Below are 16437 nucleotides of genomic sequence, written 5' to 3' on the forward strand. Positions count from 1 at the left end.
AGGCAACACCTAGCACTATAAAGATGTATTTAGAAAAAAGCTTTTTCCAAAACAAATGAGAAATCACCACATCTAGAGAAATTAAGGCACCTAACTCTTCTTGAAGCCCAAATTATATTATGGATCTAGCCCCGAAGCCATGCTCTGAAAATGCTTCTAGGTGCAAGTAAATCCATGCAAGTGGACGGTCTTACTCACCTTTGTAGGTGTTTGCAAGGTAGGGCCTAATTCTGCGTGGTTTTTAAGACCAAAATCCCTTCCCTAAGGTTGATGGAGATTTGGATCTCACCTACCAGCTCTGAAGTTATTATTTTACTACTGAATTCTACTAGACCTCATTTTTAATTGTAATTAACACTGTCTGTCCACATAATCTCTCTTTTCTTTGAGCCCAATAGTTAATTAGGTAGTGTTGAAATAACTCCCCTAGCTTTAGCTATCTAGAAGTCTGGGATCAGTGCTATGTTGGTTTTCTAAGCTCCCTCTACTGTCAGCAGGGAAGAGAAGCGCCTTCTGAGGAGAAGCGCCTTCTGAGGAGAAGCACCTTCTGAGGAGAAGCACCTTCTGAGGAGAAGCACCTTCTGAGGGTGGTTCAGCTCATCCTGGACGAGGTGGCTGACTGTGCCGAGGTGGACAGGCCATGGCACAGCCCCTCTGCCAGGCTGCACTGGAGCCAGTGACCTCTGGAAATGGGGCAGGAGCACAGGGCGCTGTCACCCACCTCTGGCTGGGCTTTTGGCAAGGTATCACGCAGGGGTTGCGCAGCACCTTTAAATCATCTTAAATGCGTGTGATATTTAGCGTATTAATGAAGCTGGCGCTGATGATTACACATCAGTCTTTCTGTTACTTTAATAATCCAACACATGTGCAAGAAATTTTCATAGTTTCATAAAATTCTGAATTTTATGAAAACTATTTGGTCTACACAATCTTTTGAGGGGGAATATTATTAGTAAAAGGTTTTGGTTTTAGACTGTTCTGATAAATTCTAGCTATACTACCTGGTTATTAATGACTCCAAGATTTTTTTTAAGTTAATTTAGAATATTAGTTTAAATTTATTTTAAAATTTGTATTTTAATATTTTATTTACCTTTTTAATTTAAAATTTATTTAAAATAAAATAAACGTATTTATTTAAAAATCATTTTAGTAGATTATATTTTTCAGATGAGTGAACAGACATTGTGTTATTCCTAAAAGAAGCTAAATGATGAAATAAGTTGTTTTGTGCACATGGATTTATTACCTGTTACACTCACTAAAGACTACAGTTTAAAAACAAAACTTCTTTCTAGGTAATGAGTGCATATAATATGGTCTTCTAAAAGATTTTAATTCAAATTGCGGAAGAAGAAGAGACTTTTATCAGTTTTAATCTATCTATTTTAGCTTAATGAAAGGAAAATTCATCTTTTAAGGTTTTATTCTTGGAACTACTTCTTGTTCTATTTTTAAAACAACACTCCTTATAGATCATTATCCCAAAATTATCTTTCCGAAAGACCTCTTCTCAGCATGACACTAAGATGCAAGAGGACTTGCTTAGGAGGAACAGTTCTAACTCACAAATTATTAATGGCAATGCAAAATGTATGCACAGTATTAAAGACACATATCCTTCTCCTCCGGGCCTTTGATTCCATGGAGAACAAGAAATAACGGTACTTTACAACATGTTTTGGTAGTGGTGGATCTATGTACCTAACCAGGTGCCTGACTCCAAGTACATGAGTTTCTTTCTTCCCCTTGTACCCTCTGCTTCATCCTGGCTGGCTCGGGGACACCAAGTAGGGCAGACGGGCCTTTCTCTACCTGCTGCCCATGTTCCTCTTTTTTAAAACTCAGTCCAGGCATTTGAAATTTTTTTTTGCCTACAGGGGTTTCCACATTTCTGAATATGGCCGATCCCTTCTTCTGAGATCAGAAAGGGCCACAGGGGTTGAACCAGGCAGAGCTTGGCAGGGCTACCCTTCCCCAAAAGTCACAGGCACCGCAGGGCAATGCAGATGCAACTCGAACCTTGTGCCCAGTGCAGGAACGTGTTTAAGCAGCCTGTTGCCAAGGCAAAACCAAGTTTTTTTCCTTGTTTCTCCAGCAAAAAAAAAAGGATTTTTTAAGGGGATCTCATACGAGCGGACTGGCATCAAGACTGCACAAGAGGACATTAGGCAGGCTCCCGGGAGAAGCTTCCACGCGCCCACCTGCACGGCTTTCCCTGCAATGGACCCAGCAGAATTCCTGGCACATGTACACGAGAGCGCAGTGGCTCTTTCTGCCATCAAAGTAGTAAACCTCTAAAAGGCTGTTTAAATCTATCCCATGCCTACTGTCCAGTCACTTACACACCCACATTTAATAGAGATCAGTCAGAAGTCAAGCACAGGTTCCCACATTGGCCCCTGAGCCCCACACGCTGCTGTGCAGTGCAACCTCGGCCTCCTCCTGCCCCCGAACAGCCTCCCCTTTGGGGCACTTCAGAAAAACAGAGTTTACCCCCCCTACCTTATCACACACTAGAATTAGACCAAAACAGAGGAGCATCTCTCTCCTGCGAAATGCAACAAGCCTGTTTTGTTTGTTGGGTTTTTTTAGTCAATCAAAGCTTCCCATATCCAGCTGATAATAATTTATTTGGATGTACCAAATAATCTAAAATAGGTTTCTTTACTCACAACGATGCCTGGGTAGTAGCCTCCCACGGTAACATTTTCCGTCCTTGTGGTAGCTGCCAGACCTATGGTCAGTATGAAAACAGACACTACCAGCAGAGAGACTGTGAACCAAAGAGAAGTCTTCTTCCTTTTTGCAAATTGTCCTGTAGGGAGGGGGAGCAAGAAAAAAAAAAAAAAAAAAAAAAAAAAAAGAGAGCTTTTCATTGCAGTCATGGCAAAACAAATACAAAATGATGGAAGACTTTGTTAATCCTTGCTGTTGTTAACCCACTGCTGTTCTCCCACTAAGGAAAATTGCTGGCAGACAACAGAAGGAATTAAAACCAGTTAGCTAGAGCTCAGCATAGCTAAATGCGCACGCATTGAGTACATGCATGAGATGAGGTTTTATTAAGCTGAACTGAAAGTCACTGACAATGATAATTATGCCTTGTCTTCAGTAATGTTTATAATTAAGTGTTGCTCACATCCGTAAGTCAGATCCTGCAGGCACCAAACGCTTACCTATGTGAAATACCAATTTGACTCTACTGGGACAGAACATAAAAATTCATGTTTTAAGCAAGATTAGCAGAAGCTCTGCATGCTATCATGAAAATGAATGTGTTCTTTGTATTTACAGGTAAGGAAAGCAACCTGTACCTCTGCAGCAAAGCTGTAACATAGTTGATCAGGTAGCGATACATGGGACTACCTTTTTAAACAGTAGCTGCTCAGTGAACTGCATTAAGTCTCACTGGGAATTAGGTTCCAGATACTCAGAAGTAGAAAAAAAGCAGGCTCATCTACTGCTTTCAGCCTGCTTGAAGTCACTTAACCTTGTTGTGGTGGCATATCTGAGCTGCAACCACAGGTTATTCACCAGAGCCCTAGCCCATGGCACAAACTTCGGTTAAGACTTTAAAACCAGCAGCTGATACATGACCCTAACTAACAAAAGGCACCCAAATGAATCAACCTGTGGTCCCCCTTTCTGGCGTTTTTGCTTTGAAAGGCAAGGCAAGAGTGTGCAGGATTAGCCCTGAAACCCTGGGCCATGCGATTTCACGCTACCCCCATGCTACCCTAGGCTGGAGCTGGGCAGCATGGAGCTCCAGCGAGAGCACAACCTGTCCCCAGCACGGGGCCGTGTCTCTCCCCTCCACAGCCTCGTGGCAGAGACTGTAGCGTTGCACTGGATACCGGCGCCAGAGAGGGGTAGGTGAGAGGGGAAGGCAGCCTGGTGTGGCTCATGTTCTGAGGGTGCTGCTGTAAGCAGAAACAGGGCTAATGCGGGAAAGTCAAACAGCAAGCAGAAGCTATTTGCAATGAGTCACTTGAGTGACATGGCCAATTTAAAGTCAGGTAGCTCTGTTAAATGTTTACAGTTCAAAAGCCAGGCTAGATTAGTGATGTTTGCAAACTAAGTCAAATAATTTCAATGAATAAATGCATTTATAATAAAATCTGTATGTTTGCTGACATTTCACCAGTAGAACAACCAGCCAAAATTAGTCCAGTCTTTTAGTATGAAATGCAAGCAACTTCACTGAAGACAAACATCTTCTGTTGAGCTTATGCAAGGCTCTTTCACCTGCATGTACAAAGTCTTCCTGCTAAAGATCAATAAATAACTCACAAGACCCTCCTGACATCTCCACTTCCAGCCTGTGCCCCAGCTGTCTGCCTCTGCAATTCCCTGTTAATCCATGGAGGGTCACTGGGGACATGGAAACGGAGAGCTTCTTCATTATCAACAAGTTCTTCACCAGCTGTATGGGGTTAAAGGCAGTTCTTTCAATGAGGCCAGCTCACATGGCCAAGAGGGGAAAGAGGACTTCAGACTTGTAACTCCACAAATCAGTTGCTCTTCCCATAAACTGAACTGATTCATTCAAAATATTGACCAGATTTTAAATAATACCTGACAACCTTACTGCAGGCTATCATCTTTGAAAAGTTGTGGAGATGGAGGAATCCCCAATAACTGAAGAAAGGCAAATGCTCCACCTAGCTTTAAAAAAGGCCAAAATGATGATTCAGGGAATTACAAGCCAATCAACCTCACTTGCGTTCCTGGGAGGCTAGGACCAAAAATATGGAGCAAATCCTCTTGCAAGACATTTCCGGGCACATAAGGAAAAGGTGACTGGCAACAGTCAGCATGGATTTACCAGAACCAAATCATGTCTGACCAACCCAGCTGCCTGCTATGAGAAAATGACTGGGTGTGTGGAGCAGTGGATGTCTTTTACATTAAATCTAGCAAGGCTTTTAACATGGTATCCCGCAACATTCTCATAACTCAGTTGGGATGTTGTGGCCTGGATGAGTGGACAAGCAGATGGTTAAAAAATTAGCTGGATTGTTGGGTTCAGAGGGAGTGGTTAATGGATTGTACTCTACCTGGAGGCCAGTAACAAGTGGAGTACCATAGTGGGCCTCTGTCCTGGGACCTGTCCCATGTAATGTATTCATCAATGACCTAGAAAAAGTGGTAGCATGCCCTCTCATCAAGCTGTCAGACAACACAAAACTGGGGGCAGGCAGTCAATAACCTGGGGGGCAAGGTTGCCATTCAGAGGGATCTAGGCAGGCTGGAAAAACGGGCCAGCAGAAACCTTGCAGAATCAAGCAGCCAGATGCAAAGTCCTGAACAAAGGAAGGAACAATGCCTTGCAGTGGTACAGGTAAGGGAGTGCCAGACTGGGGAGCAGCTCCACTGAAAAGGACGAGCTGAACATGAACCAGCAGCGTGCCCTGGGAACAGCATCCTGGACTGTATTAACAGAGGCACCATTAGTAGATCAGTAACTATGCCCCCCTAGTCATCACTTTTCAGATCACATATAGTGTTACACCCAGTTTTGAGGCTCCAGTACAGGAAATACTGTATTTATTTATAATACTGTATTAATTTATAAAATTAACTGCAGTGATTCAACAGGGAAAGAAGATCAGGAGCTGGCAAACTCACTGTGTGAGAAGAGGCTGAGGGAACAAGGCTTGCTTTTGGCTTTTGGCAGGGCTAGCAGAAGTCTTCCAGTGCCTGAGGTCGTTGTCAGTAGGACAGACTCAGGCTTTTCATAGTGGTGCACAGCAGGAAGACAAAAGATAGTGGACTTAAACCGAAATACAAGAACTGTTTCAGTCTGGGTATAAGGAGAAAAAAATTCAACATTAGGACAGTCAAGCATTGGAACAGGTTGCTTAAAGAGGTTATGCTGTCTCCATCCTTGCAAGTTTTCAAGATTTAACCAGAAAAAGCATTGAGTAACCTGGTCTGACCTCACAATTGACCCTGCTTTGAGCAGGAGGTTAGACTAGAAACTTCCCCAGGTACCTTCTCACCTGAATTATTCTGTGATTTTATGGTAGTTGAGACAGCTAGACTAAAGGTGGCTTGAATATGTGTGCTCATATCCACTGTTACAAAACTGCAGCTGCAATGTAGACATACTCTAAAGGGACACAGGAGCACAAAACCTCTGAAACCCTGTGGGAGAGATGCTCTTTAGCCAAGTGCTTCTAAAACTATTGAATGCCTTTATAAAGAATGCCTGAGGAGCCAAGCCTTCACATTTTTCCAAAACACCTGTACTGGCAAAGGTTAACCAGATCACACGGAGTTAAACGAAGGGTACAACCTGCCCTCCAGAGTTTTGGTTGTCAATAACAATGTGCAAAAAAGAAAGAGATCAGTTTGATGGCCCAGACTGAGTTTGCTGGAAAATGTCTTAGGAAAAGCATGCTCTTATTTGTAATTGGAGTAAATTGGATGTGGATTTAGTGAGATAAAACAGAAAAGGATGTCGTTATCTGCAGGCTCATTTTTGGACTGAACTACATTTTGAAATGTACACATGCCAGAAGCCATTTGCATACATGATACCCTTCAGCCCTCACATTCATTGATCTTTACCACCTGCATCTCAAATCAGAGGCAAAGATCCAATCATATCTCTTCTTTTTCATACTCCAGTTCAGAAACTCTTGTAACTACATGCAGTTAGCTACAAACTCCGCCCTCAGTAGAGATGACTTACAGGCAGGAGCACAGAAAGGCCCCTTCTGGAGCAGAGACCACACACGCAAGACCCTGTTCTCAAAAACTGCCATGTACTCAGAGATGATGGGTAGAAATCAGGTCTAAATTGGTTTCTGCTCTGGCTGTCTGGCTTTCCTTAGTTACATCAATAAAAATCTTCGCTGTATCTATCAAAAGGTGTATAATTCCATGTACAAAAGTTACCAGCATATTGTGAGGCCTAAGTAATATTTGTAGAGCAGTATAACATCTTCAGATTAAAAAGGCTACAGCTGCAAAGGGTTCCTACTATTAGTTCCCTTTTGCTATTTCAGTCATGTTGGCTCCCAGGATTGTTCGAGTCTTTGTTTACTGCTGTTTGTAGCAGTTGCCATGCAGTTTTTTGGATCTGTGTATAATGTCCCTACCAGCCAAAACCCAACGCCAAACTGTTCCCTCAGGAGCCCTGTCTACAGCACAGACAGCGGGGCTGGCCCAGCCTTCTTCCCTGATGCTCTCTGTGGCAGGGCTTGGACCGAAGGCCGACCATACACAAGCACAGCAGTTAAACTAAGAGCAGAGGAAATGTTGCTGTCAGTATTGTTAGGCTGAATTTTCTTCCAACACCAACGTTCCTATAGTGCAGGAAGCAGTTAATGTAGCTATTGACTTTCCAATTTTTTAATATTGAAGTGACTCTCAAAGTAATTTTGACATTTATCCTCTTTAAGTTCTCTAACAATGATCCAGTACGGACATTATAAACTCTTAGTCTGGACCTTAATCCAAGCTAGTTATAGCTTCAAATTTTTACCTCTAGCATACCAAAAATCAAGCGTGTAGAAAAAAATCTTCTTGTCATATCCTTATTAGCGTTAGCTTGAGGCTATGGGGTCAATAGAGGGTGCAAACATGTTATTACCTTCTATTAGCAATATTCCTCAGCAGTTTTGGCCAGCAAAGTATTAACTGAGTTTTGATACTGCAGCAATGAGCACTACGGTAACAACTGGGTGATAAATTAGAGAGGTAATGCTGCTTCCGCATCACTGGCTTATGCTTTGCCTGGCATAGATTGAAGTTGTGCACAAAAAGGAGCAGTCCCAGAAACACTCCCTGCTTTGTTTGCTAAATGTCTGTCAGGCAAAGTACCTGCTTGAACCACTCGTGCTGCTGCTTCAATGGAAGGAAAGAGAAGGCTGTCAGGACAAGCAGGAGAGACACCGGGCTGCGGACAGAGAAAGGCCCGTGAGGACAGAATTTGATATCACCCTCCAGAAAGTAAAAAAGAAAAAGTGCCTGCTGAAGACCAAGCTCTGCTGGACTCAGCAAAATCTTTAGTTCATTGACCAGCTGCAGAAAACAAAATTATGTTTACAGTGCTCTGTTCATGATGGCTGAGGGATACATTCAATTTGTAGGAAGACTATAGAAAATTAATAGTTGGGGGATGGACACACATAGATCAGATTGCTGGTAGAATGCAAAGTGGTGGGTCTAATGATGAATGGCAGGGTTTGGATTCGAACGAAGCAAAAGGTGAATTTAAAAGAAGAATGAAGAAATCAATAATGAAACCTGTCCACAGTACGGAATGCGTCCAATGGTCAAGGGAAAGAAAGAATAAAATGCAATAGCATCTCTCAACCTTGGAAAATTTGCATACGATCTGCAATTTAACTCAAAAAGAAGTCTACATTTAGACCGAGGTAACTATACTTTGCTAATTTCACCACCCCTTTTACAATCCAGCTTCAGACATCATAAAGTCTATTAAAAAGTGTGGAATGAATTTTGGAAGGGAAGAATTGTGCGTGATGTAGCAATTTTCCGGGATCACAATAACATTTGCTGAATATTAGCACCACACCATTTCATACTTTCCTTTTTGATCTAGTTAAGGTGATCTATGATAACACTGGTGATAGGTGGAAACATTTATTTCAAGTAATGCCCCAGTCCAATGTATATTAGCAGCCTAAATGAGAAAAGATAAGGGAGGAAAGTTTTGCAGCAGAAAAGAATGGTGCATTTTTATTACCCAGTGGATACTACTAGAAATTGTGACATGTTTCAGAGAATGGCATCAACCATATATAATAAGATAATTTAACCAGAAATTTGCCATAGACAGAGGATTATAGTATCAAAGGTATCCACTGCTTTGCTGCTGTCGAGAAAATATTTAAGGGAAGATCTTCGGAGCTAAATTAATAACTTCTAATTACTGCAGTTCTCACTTCAGTGCCATCTCTCTCTTGGCTACAATTTTCATTGTTTATTTTCAAAACTGGTTTATGCCAGTCAAATTGAATTAATCCTACATTGCCTCCCAAAATTAAATGTGATGGACTGAGATGTTTAAATCAGATATTCACACCTGCTGCTGGTGATTACTTTCCCTCTTCTGATTAAATGCTTGACTTGTCCAGAGTGCTGAAGTAATTAAACCAAATGCAACAGCATTCATTTCAAGCCACAAGATAGCAGCTTTTATCAGGCCCATTTCTTATCTTTATTTTGAATTTGTTGAGGAAGAATCCATGAGTGTGTTACATATTCAAGACCATAGGAAACACTGCTGTGCTCTTTCACAATTCTATTACACACACACACACAAAGAAAAACAAAAAACACACACACAAACCCTGCTATGCTATATAGTGTAGCTATAGTAAGTGATACCATGCAGCATCACTATGACTTCATTGCTTTGGCAGCAAGTGTTTCACTAATAAATAATTGAATGAGGAGCTAATCACTAGTTTAAAGCTAGTATACAGATTCTTCGTTTTCCAGTGATTACCTGAAAATATTTCTAAGTTACAGCATATCTTCCACCGCTACCTTTTCAACACCGATATCATCACTCTTCTTCCAAGTTCAAGACAATAATTAAGATCTAATACATTTTCAAACTGTCTGTTAAGATCCTTGGGCACACAGCAAAGCCTCCGCTTACCCTTTCAAACACTACACGGAGCAACTCCTAGCACTAAGTTCTGTGTTTTCTCGACTTTAACGAGTATCGCTGGAATAATGACCTGTTTCTCCATTTTCCTATTTTCTGCACGTCTTTATTTCTCGGGCCGTACGCGGTAATAAGCACAAGCAGCACACCACTCCAGCAAAGAACCACCGACACAGCGGACCCAGGAGGAGGGAAACCCGCTGCCGCCTGGCTCCTGCGGCGCTGCCCCGGCCCGCCCCGCTCCCGCCCGTACCGCCGGGCGCGCAAGGGGTCTCACGTTAACCTCAGCGCCTCGTACAACGCCATGCGTTCCTACGCCAAACCACCAGCGGTTCGGTAAGCGCGGCGGCAGGCTCACAAGAACTGGTATTTGTGAACACCCCAGTGAGCGAGAGCAAGAGACAGCGTGAGCGCCCACCCGGCCACCGAAGCCCGAAGCCCCGGTGCCCCCGCTCCGCGGGGCTCCCCGCTTGCGCCTTCCCGGGCCGCTGACTGACGCGCGGAGGCAGACGCACCGACCCCCCCGGGGCAACCCGCCGCCGCCCCCAGCCTCGCCCGGCCGTCCGGCCCCCGCAGCCGGCTGCCGGCGCCCGCTCTGCCGCCGGGGTGGGCACCGCGCCGCGCCGCCGCCGCCTCCCCGCGGCTCACGCACTCGGCGGGGCGGGAAAGTTGCGGCGGGGCAGGTGCCGGGGCTCACCTGCGGGGTCCAGCAGGGCCAGCGGACCGGACACCGCGGGGGCGGGCGGCGGCGGCACCATCTTCCGCGGCCGCCTCCCCTCCGCTCCGCGCCTCGCCGCGACGCGATGCGGCCGGTGCTGGCCGCGGGGTGCGGGCGGCCCGGTGGGCCCGCCCCGCGGGGGAGTGCGGCGGGGGGCGGGGGCGGGGCGAGGTGCTGCCCCCGGCGACCGTCCTTTCCCGAGGCCGAGCCGGCGCGGCCCCCGCCCCGCCCTGCGGGGAACGGCGGCGGTGCCCGCGGCCTGGCAGGGGGAACTGGTCCCGCGTCGTCCGGGCACAGCGGCGGCCCGGCGGGCACCGTGCGTCCCCCCCGGCCTCGCCTGCCCACAGCCCCCCGGGGCAGCCGCAGCGGGCAGGGCGGGTGCCGGAGGCTCGTCCAACGGCCGCCCGACGGCCCGTGTCGAACAGAGCAGAGCGGGCCTGTACCTCCTGTCCCGGGGCCTGGAAGAGGGGGAGCTGCCTTGTGACCCCTGAGGGCAGGAGGGGGTCACCAGGTGTCTCAAGGACCCTCCGCTGCTGCACACTTCACCTTCCTTGGGCAAAAATTCACCCACACTGGGCAAAACGTATGGTCAAAGTATCACAATTCACAGAATGGTTTGGGCGGGAAGGGACCTTCAAGACCATGTAGTTCCAACCCCCCACCATGGGCAGGGACACCTTCCACTAGACCAGGTTGCTCAAAGCCCCATCCAGCCTGGCCTTGGACACTGCCAGGGATGGGGCATCCGCAGCTTCTCCGGGCAACCTGTGCCAGGCCCTCACCACCCTCACAGTAAAGAATTTCTTCTTAATATCTAATCTATATCTACCTTCTTTTGGTTTACAACTATTACCCCTTATCCTATCACAACAGGCCCTGCTACAAGGTTTGTCCCCATGTTTCTTATAAGCTCCTTTAGGTACTGGCAGGCTGCTGTAAGGTCTCCCCAGAGCCTTCTCTTCCCCAGGCTGAACAACCCCAACTCTCTCAGCCTGGCTTCACATGAGAGGTGCATAAAGATGTGGCACAAAGTCCCAGAGGTCAGCTCGGGGTGCAGGTCTGTTCCCTCCCTGCCTTCTGATTCTCCTTTACAAGTCACAGCTCTCCTTGTGTTGTGGCTCTTCCCGACTGCCCCTGCGCACCATGAGCAGCTCATTTCCAGGCTGACCCCTGAGCCTGGCAGGGGGAGTGAGTGGCATGGGCTAGGTCACCATCTGTGCAGTGCTCAGTGACTTAATTCGTTATATGTTCTACCTGTGTTCCAGGCTTGGCTTCACTGCTTGATTTGTTCTTGGCCTATGGCAGGGGACCAGTTTGTCACCTGGTGGAGATCAGAATTATCAAGCTTGCCTTTCAGCTTTCCTCTTCCTTTAAAAAAAAAATCAAGCAGAAAAAAATATTATAGTGACCAGAAATATTAATAAAATTAATAACAAACCCAGGCACCTCAGATGCATATATTAAGGTAGGTGTAGGACAGGCAATGTCAATAATCAATAGATGCCGTAGGCCTATTCTTTTTCTTATATGCTGTCTATGAATTTCTCAGCCTCCTTGGCTCTTTCCTTCTGTCTCAATTTCCATTTCCAGAGCAGATCCTGCCACTTGCCCTGCTGCTACCCAGGAACTGCTAGCTGCGGCTTCTAGTGCTACCGACTGCAGGGATGTGTGACTTCTGTCTGAAAGACTTTGGGAACGACTTGAAAAGAAACAGCCAACAGCTGCTGTGCTGTGCTGGTACCTGCTGTTCCTTTTGCGGGACTTCCCCATAGCAGAAAACATAACATTTCTTTGTGGACAACGTTTTTGACCGGCTGCCAAGAGCTTTGCTTACACTGAGGTGCATTCTCCCACTTGCAAGAAATGGAATTCTATTTAACATTCTTGTTTTCCTTTTGCTCAAACCTCTAAATGTATACATGTATATGTATTTAACTTCTTCAGTCTTTGACTGATTTCCCCAGAAAATGGTTAGATGGAAAGAGATGACTTTCTCAGGTACCACCCCTAGCCTACGAGCCAAGTGATCCAGGAGCTAAGGCCAACCACAAGCCAGTTTTTCCTCTTCACATCCTCTAACCTGGAGGGGTTAAAGAAAAGAGAAAAATGAGGCTAGAGGTAGTATTTGTACTATTAATTACTAATTTTCAATATAAATTAATGAAGTAATAGATTGAGAACACAGAAGATGTGATGGTACAAATAAAACATTTATTTGAAAGTGACCATGGAGAAGAGTGATAGATAAAAAAGCACCAAAATCTGGTATAGACCCTCACGTTCAGGGCTGGCTATGGATAGAGACTTCCACCAACCCTAAATAACAGGGAGGGCTGGAGAAGACTTCACTTCCCTAGACAGTTTGGAAAATAAATGCCATATGCGACGTGTATTCTTGGGTGTGATGGGCAATACTTTTTTCTACCAGCAGCCACCAAACAGACACAACAGCCCAAAGGGAAACTGCTCTAGAATTCTTTTCAGTAAACGAAAAGGATATTATAAACACTTTTAAAAATGATTTGATTATAGAAAACAACCTCTGATGAATGATTCATGTTTTTTGCTGCAAACTTCAGGAGAGTCAAAAATAGATCTGGTCCTCTGTCAGAAGGCAAACATTAAGAAACTATGGAAAAATGATTGGTGAGGCTGCCTGGATCTAAAACCTCAAGCATCTGAGTGGAAGAATCATGGACTTACTTTAAATCCAAAATGAAAAATCCTGTATAGCACTTTCATCCCCTAAAAGAGGTTGGAATAGGTCAACAACGGTAGACTTAGTGGATAAGTAACTACCTGAAAGAGGATATTAAAGCAGTGAGTGAACCTACAGGAAAGGAAATAGGAGAGCTACAGTTTGCAGGGTTAGAAACTGAAGAACCAAAGAGAAAGAATGGATAAAAACCTAGCTGAGCCAGATGTTGCAAAGAAGAGGGTAACAGATAACAAAAGATTCTTCAACTGTATAAATAAAAATGATTCAAAGAAGGAAAATGTATGGTCACTAAATGTGAGGGATGGCATGAAGACAGAGGTTGTTCCAAATCTTGAATGAATACATTGCCTCAGTTTTCAATAAAATAATTATTTATATGAAGGTATTGGCAGAGAACCTAAAGCAAGTGAGGATAACGTAAATGATGTTAGCAGACGTGAAGTGGAAGCATAACTTAGGCTGTTTCTTGTGACAGGCCCAGGAAAATTGCACCTTAAATGCTGAAAGAATTGGTAGCTATCTTTTCAAGCCCTGAGCAAGGTTTTTAATGATTCAGCCAAGTTGAAAGTGAAGCGCTATTACCGCAGAATAGGAAACCTCTCTTATAAAAGGGCAGAGGGAGTGAGTCGAACAGCAGCTCCATACCCTGTTAATTTGACTGGGAAAAGTCTTAGAGGTAAATGAAAAATGGGTTGAACTACAGTATGGTTCATCAAAGCTAGATCACATCAGACTAATAAGATCTTTGATAAGGTAAGTGATTGCTGAGGCCAAAAGCACTGCAGTGAAGCAAACCTCTCTGGATTGTGCTACACACATAACAGAGTCCTTCAGAGAAAATGACTGACTTAACATGGAGCAGACAGCTACAAGTATGGGTCACCGTCAGGTATGGATAAGGCTAAAGGGAAGGCAAGGTACTGAAAGAGGTGAGCAGTCTGAGATGCACCTCAGGGACCAGTCTGGAGGAAAGATCACTGGTATTGTTGGGTTTAAGGGGTGTATGTGTGGTTATGAAATGTGTAAACGTCACAAAGCTGGTGGAGATTGCTATGACTGAGGACTACAGGAACAGAAGCATACTAGCGTATTAGGAATGGGTTGAGGAGGAGTTGACACACTTAAAAACTAACAATGAAAGCTTTTATGGTAAGTTTGGAGTCCTCCCAGTTCAATGAAATTTAGGAGCGATCTGTGTATCACCAAAAGTGCTTGCATGGTGCCAATGCAAAGACTGGTAAACAGATGTGTTCTAGGATGCATTATTTAATATGTGTTAATTAGTTCAATGCATTGTAAGTGTGGTAGAACTTCATTTTATATTTATGTTGCTGGTTGTCTCTAAAACCGAAAGGATTTTCACCATTTTGATGAACAGCTTGGACATGATTTTTCTTAATATTTTTTAGGTCTTTGTTTCTCAGATGCCTGGTTCATGTACCTTGCTTATATGTGAAAAATAAATAATTTGCTAGATTTGTGCCCAGAAGGAGTCCCCACACTCCAAGGTTAGGTTGGCAAGGCTGTTAAGGGTTCTTCTAATGCGTCGCATGAAGCATGGCCTATTTGTCAGGATAAATTGTGCATTCTCACCTAAAAAGTACCCTGTCTGCACTGGGCCCGAGTGCCTCCATGATGCCCTTGATCTCTGCTGTTCCTTTCCCATGGCACACTGCAGCTTTGAAGGATTTTGTCTTTTGTCCCACGGGTCATCATTATGCTGGCGAATGCCTTGGAGCTGAGGTTGGTCACGTGTTACATTTGTATCCTGTGTGCCCCTGAAATCTTTTCGTCTTTATTTTAAACCAGACCAATCTGTTTGGTCTTTCCTCACAGGCCATGTTTTCTAGGCCAGTGGACACTCCCATTGCTTCCCTCTAGTCTCTGTGTCATCACTCTCTGTGTAGACCACATCTTTCTTAAAGGGTGATGCCCAGCAGCTGCGCAACATTCAAAATAATCTTGAATTCTAAGTCTGTCTGCCAGCATACATCCTCCAAGATACTCAACAGTTTCTCCCAGCTATATGTTCTCTGCAAATTTAATATACCTTGTATCCCAAGGCCACCAGTGACAATAATGAATAGTACCAGACAGTGGAAGTACCTCAGCACTTTCCGTCTTCCAGGACCATTGATAGGCATGACTCTCCAGCTACATTTTCATCCCTTCTGTAGTATTGTCATTTACACTGTGTCTCTGTAGGAGGGTCTGGTCTGGTACTAAGTACTGTTATATCGGCTTTATTCTCTTGCAAGAGTTATTTTCTCAGGAACCTGTTTTGGAAATCCATCATGGGTTTTTGGTGGTGTGGTGGTGTCTTTGGAGGAAGGTTGTTTAGATGGTTTTAGTAAAATTGAAAGCAAAAAACCATTCCTTCCAGCCTTCTTCCGTGAGCCTGCTGTCAGCAGGGGGTTGTTTCTGAGGCCCAGGCTCAGAGACCCAGTCGAAGAGACTGCAGGTGTGAGGCAGCTTAAATGACCCCAGTACTCTTAACCCTTCACCATAGTACTCAGACTGCTTTTGTATTCCTCAAAAAATCTGAGGCCTGTCTCCTCTTCCCATTATTTGAACCCTTAACAGAAAGGTAAGCCAGTCATCCCTGAGGCTCAGCTCACGATTTTTAATAAGCTAGTTTGCTCAGTCACAGAGGGTCATGACAATAAGTAGATTTCCTTTGTTTATAATTTATAAATAGTATTTATTGGTGTGGTTACTGGTACAATCCCTCTAGGAATACATTGCCTTCATCCAGCTGGGCAATATAGGGAAATCATGCAGCAAGTGAAAGGAACAAGAGAAGTAGCCATGACTGACTAGTTGACTAAAACAGTGGATGGCTAGTAAAAGACAATTGCTGAAAACTCATTTTAAAAATTCAGCTTCCTGATGCCAGCCAGTTTCCAAGGTGTGGTGTGGTGTGGTTTTATTAGCAGATTTAAAAGACTCTGTCTGTCAGCTTAAAAAGGGATTTGAGAAGGTATAGCTATTCATAACATTGTTCAGAGGCATGTGAGATGATAGATAAATGAATGACACATGGGTACGTGTTTGTCAAAAGGAGGTTTAAAGTCTTTAGTTGCCTTCAGTAGACTTTTCACCCACTAATTTGTGCAGTCAGCTTTTGAACTCTGTAGACTTCTAGCATTCACACGTTGTGACAAGGAGCTCTGCGGATATCTGTGTGCTACGTAAGGAAGTGGGATATCCCAGTGGGAGCAAGAAGCAAAATGAAAAGAGCAAGGTAGAAGTCAAGTTAAATGTCATAGGAGAGTGTACCTGAGGAAAGGTACATTGCCCTTACAAAAAAACAATTGCTACATGAAACAAAATTCATTATGTTAC

The 16437-nt window shown here is 44.4% G+C and overlaps 1 protein-coding gene across 3 annotated transcripts in view; it reads right to left on the minus strand.

Moving 5' to 3' along the window:
• The window catches only part of TMEM255B (transmembrane protein 255B), a 76277-nt gene extending 65774 nt beyond the window's left edge, over window positions 1-10503 (minus strand). For 2 of the 3 annotated variants that reach the window (XM_055803285.1, XM_055803284.1), the window contains exons 1-2: window positions 10353-10503; window positions 2679-2821 (exon numbers count right to left, since the gene is read on the minus strand). In XM_055803285.1, the coding sequence (XP_055659260.1) occupies window positions 2679-2821; window positions 10353-10413 (204 nt within the window). In that variant the 5' untranslated portion in view covers window positions 10414-10503. The remainder of the gene's footprint in view (window positions 1-2678; window positions 2822-10352) is intronic. The other variant, XM_055803283.1, reaches the window with a different exon arrangement.
• Window positions 10504-16437: the final 5934 nt, after the last annotated feature.

The sequence above is a fragment of the Falco peregrinus genome, chromosome 4 (genome assembly GCF_023634155.1).
Source record: "Falco peregrinus isolate bFalPer1 chromosome 4, bFalPer1.pri, whole genome shotgun sequence".
NCBI lineage: Eukaryota > Metazoa > Chordata > Aves > Falconiformes > Falconidae > Falco > Falco peregrinus.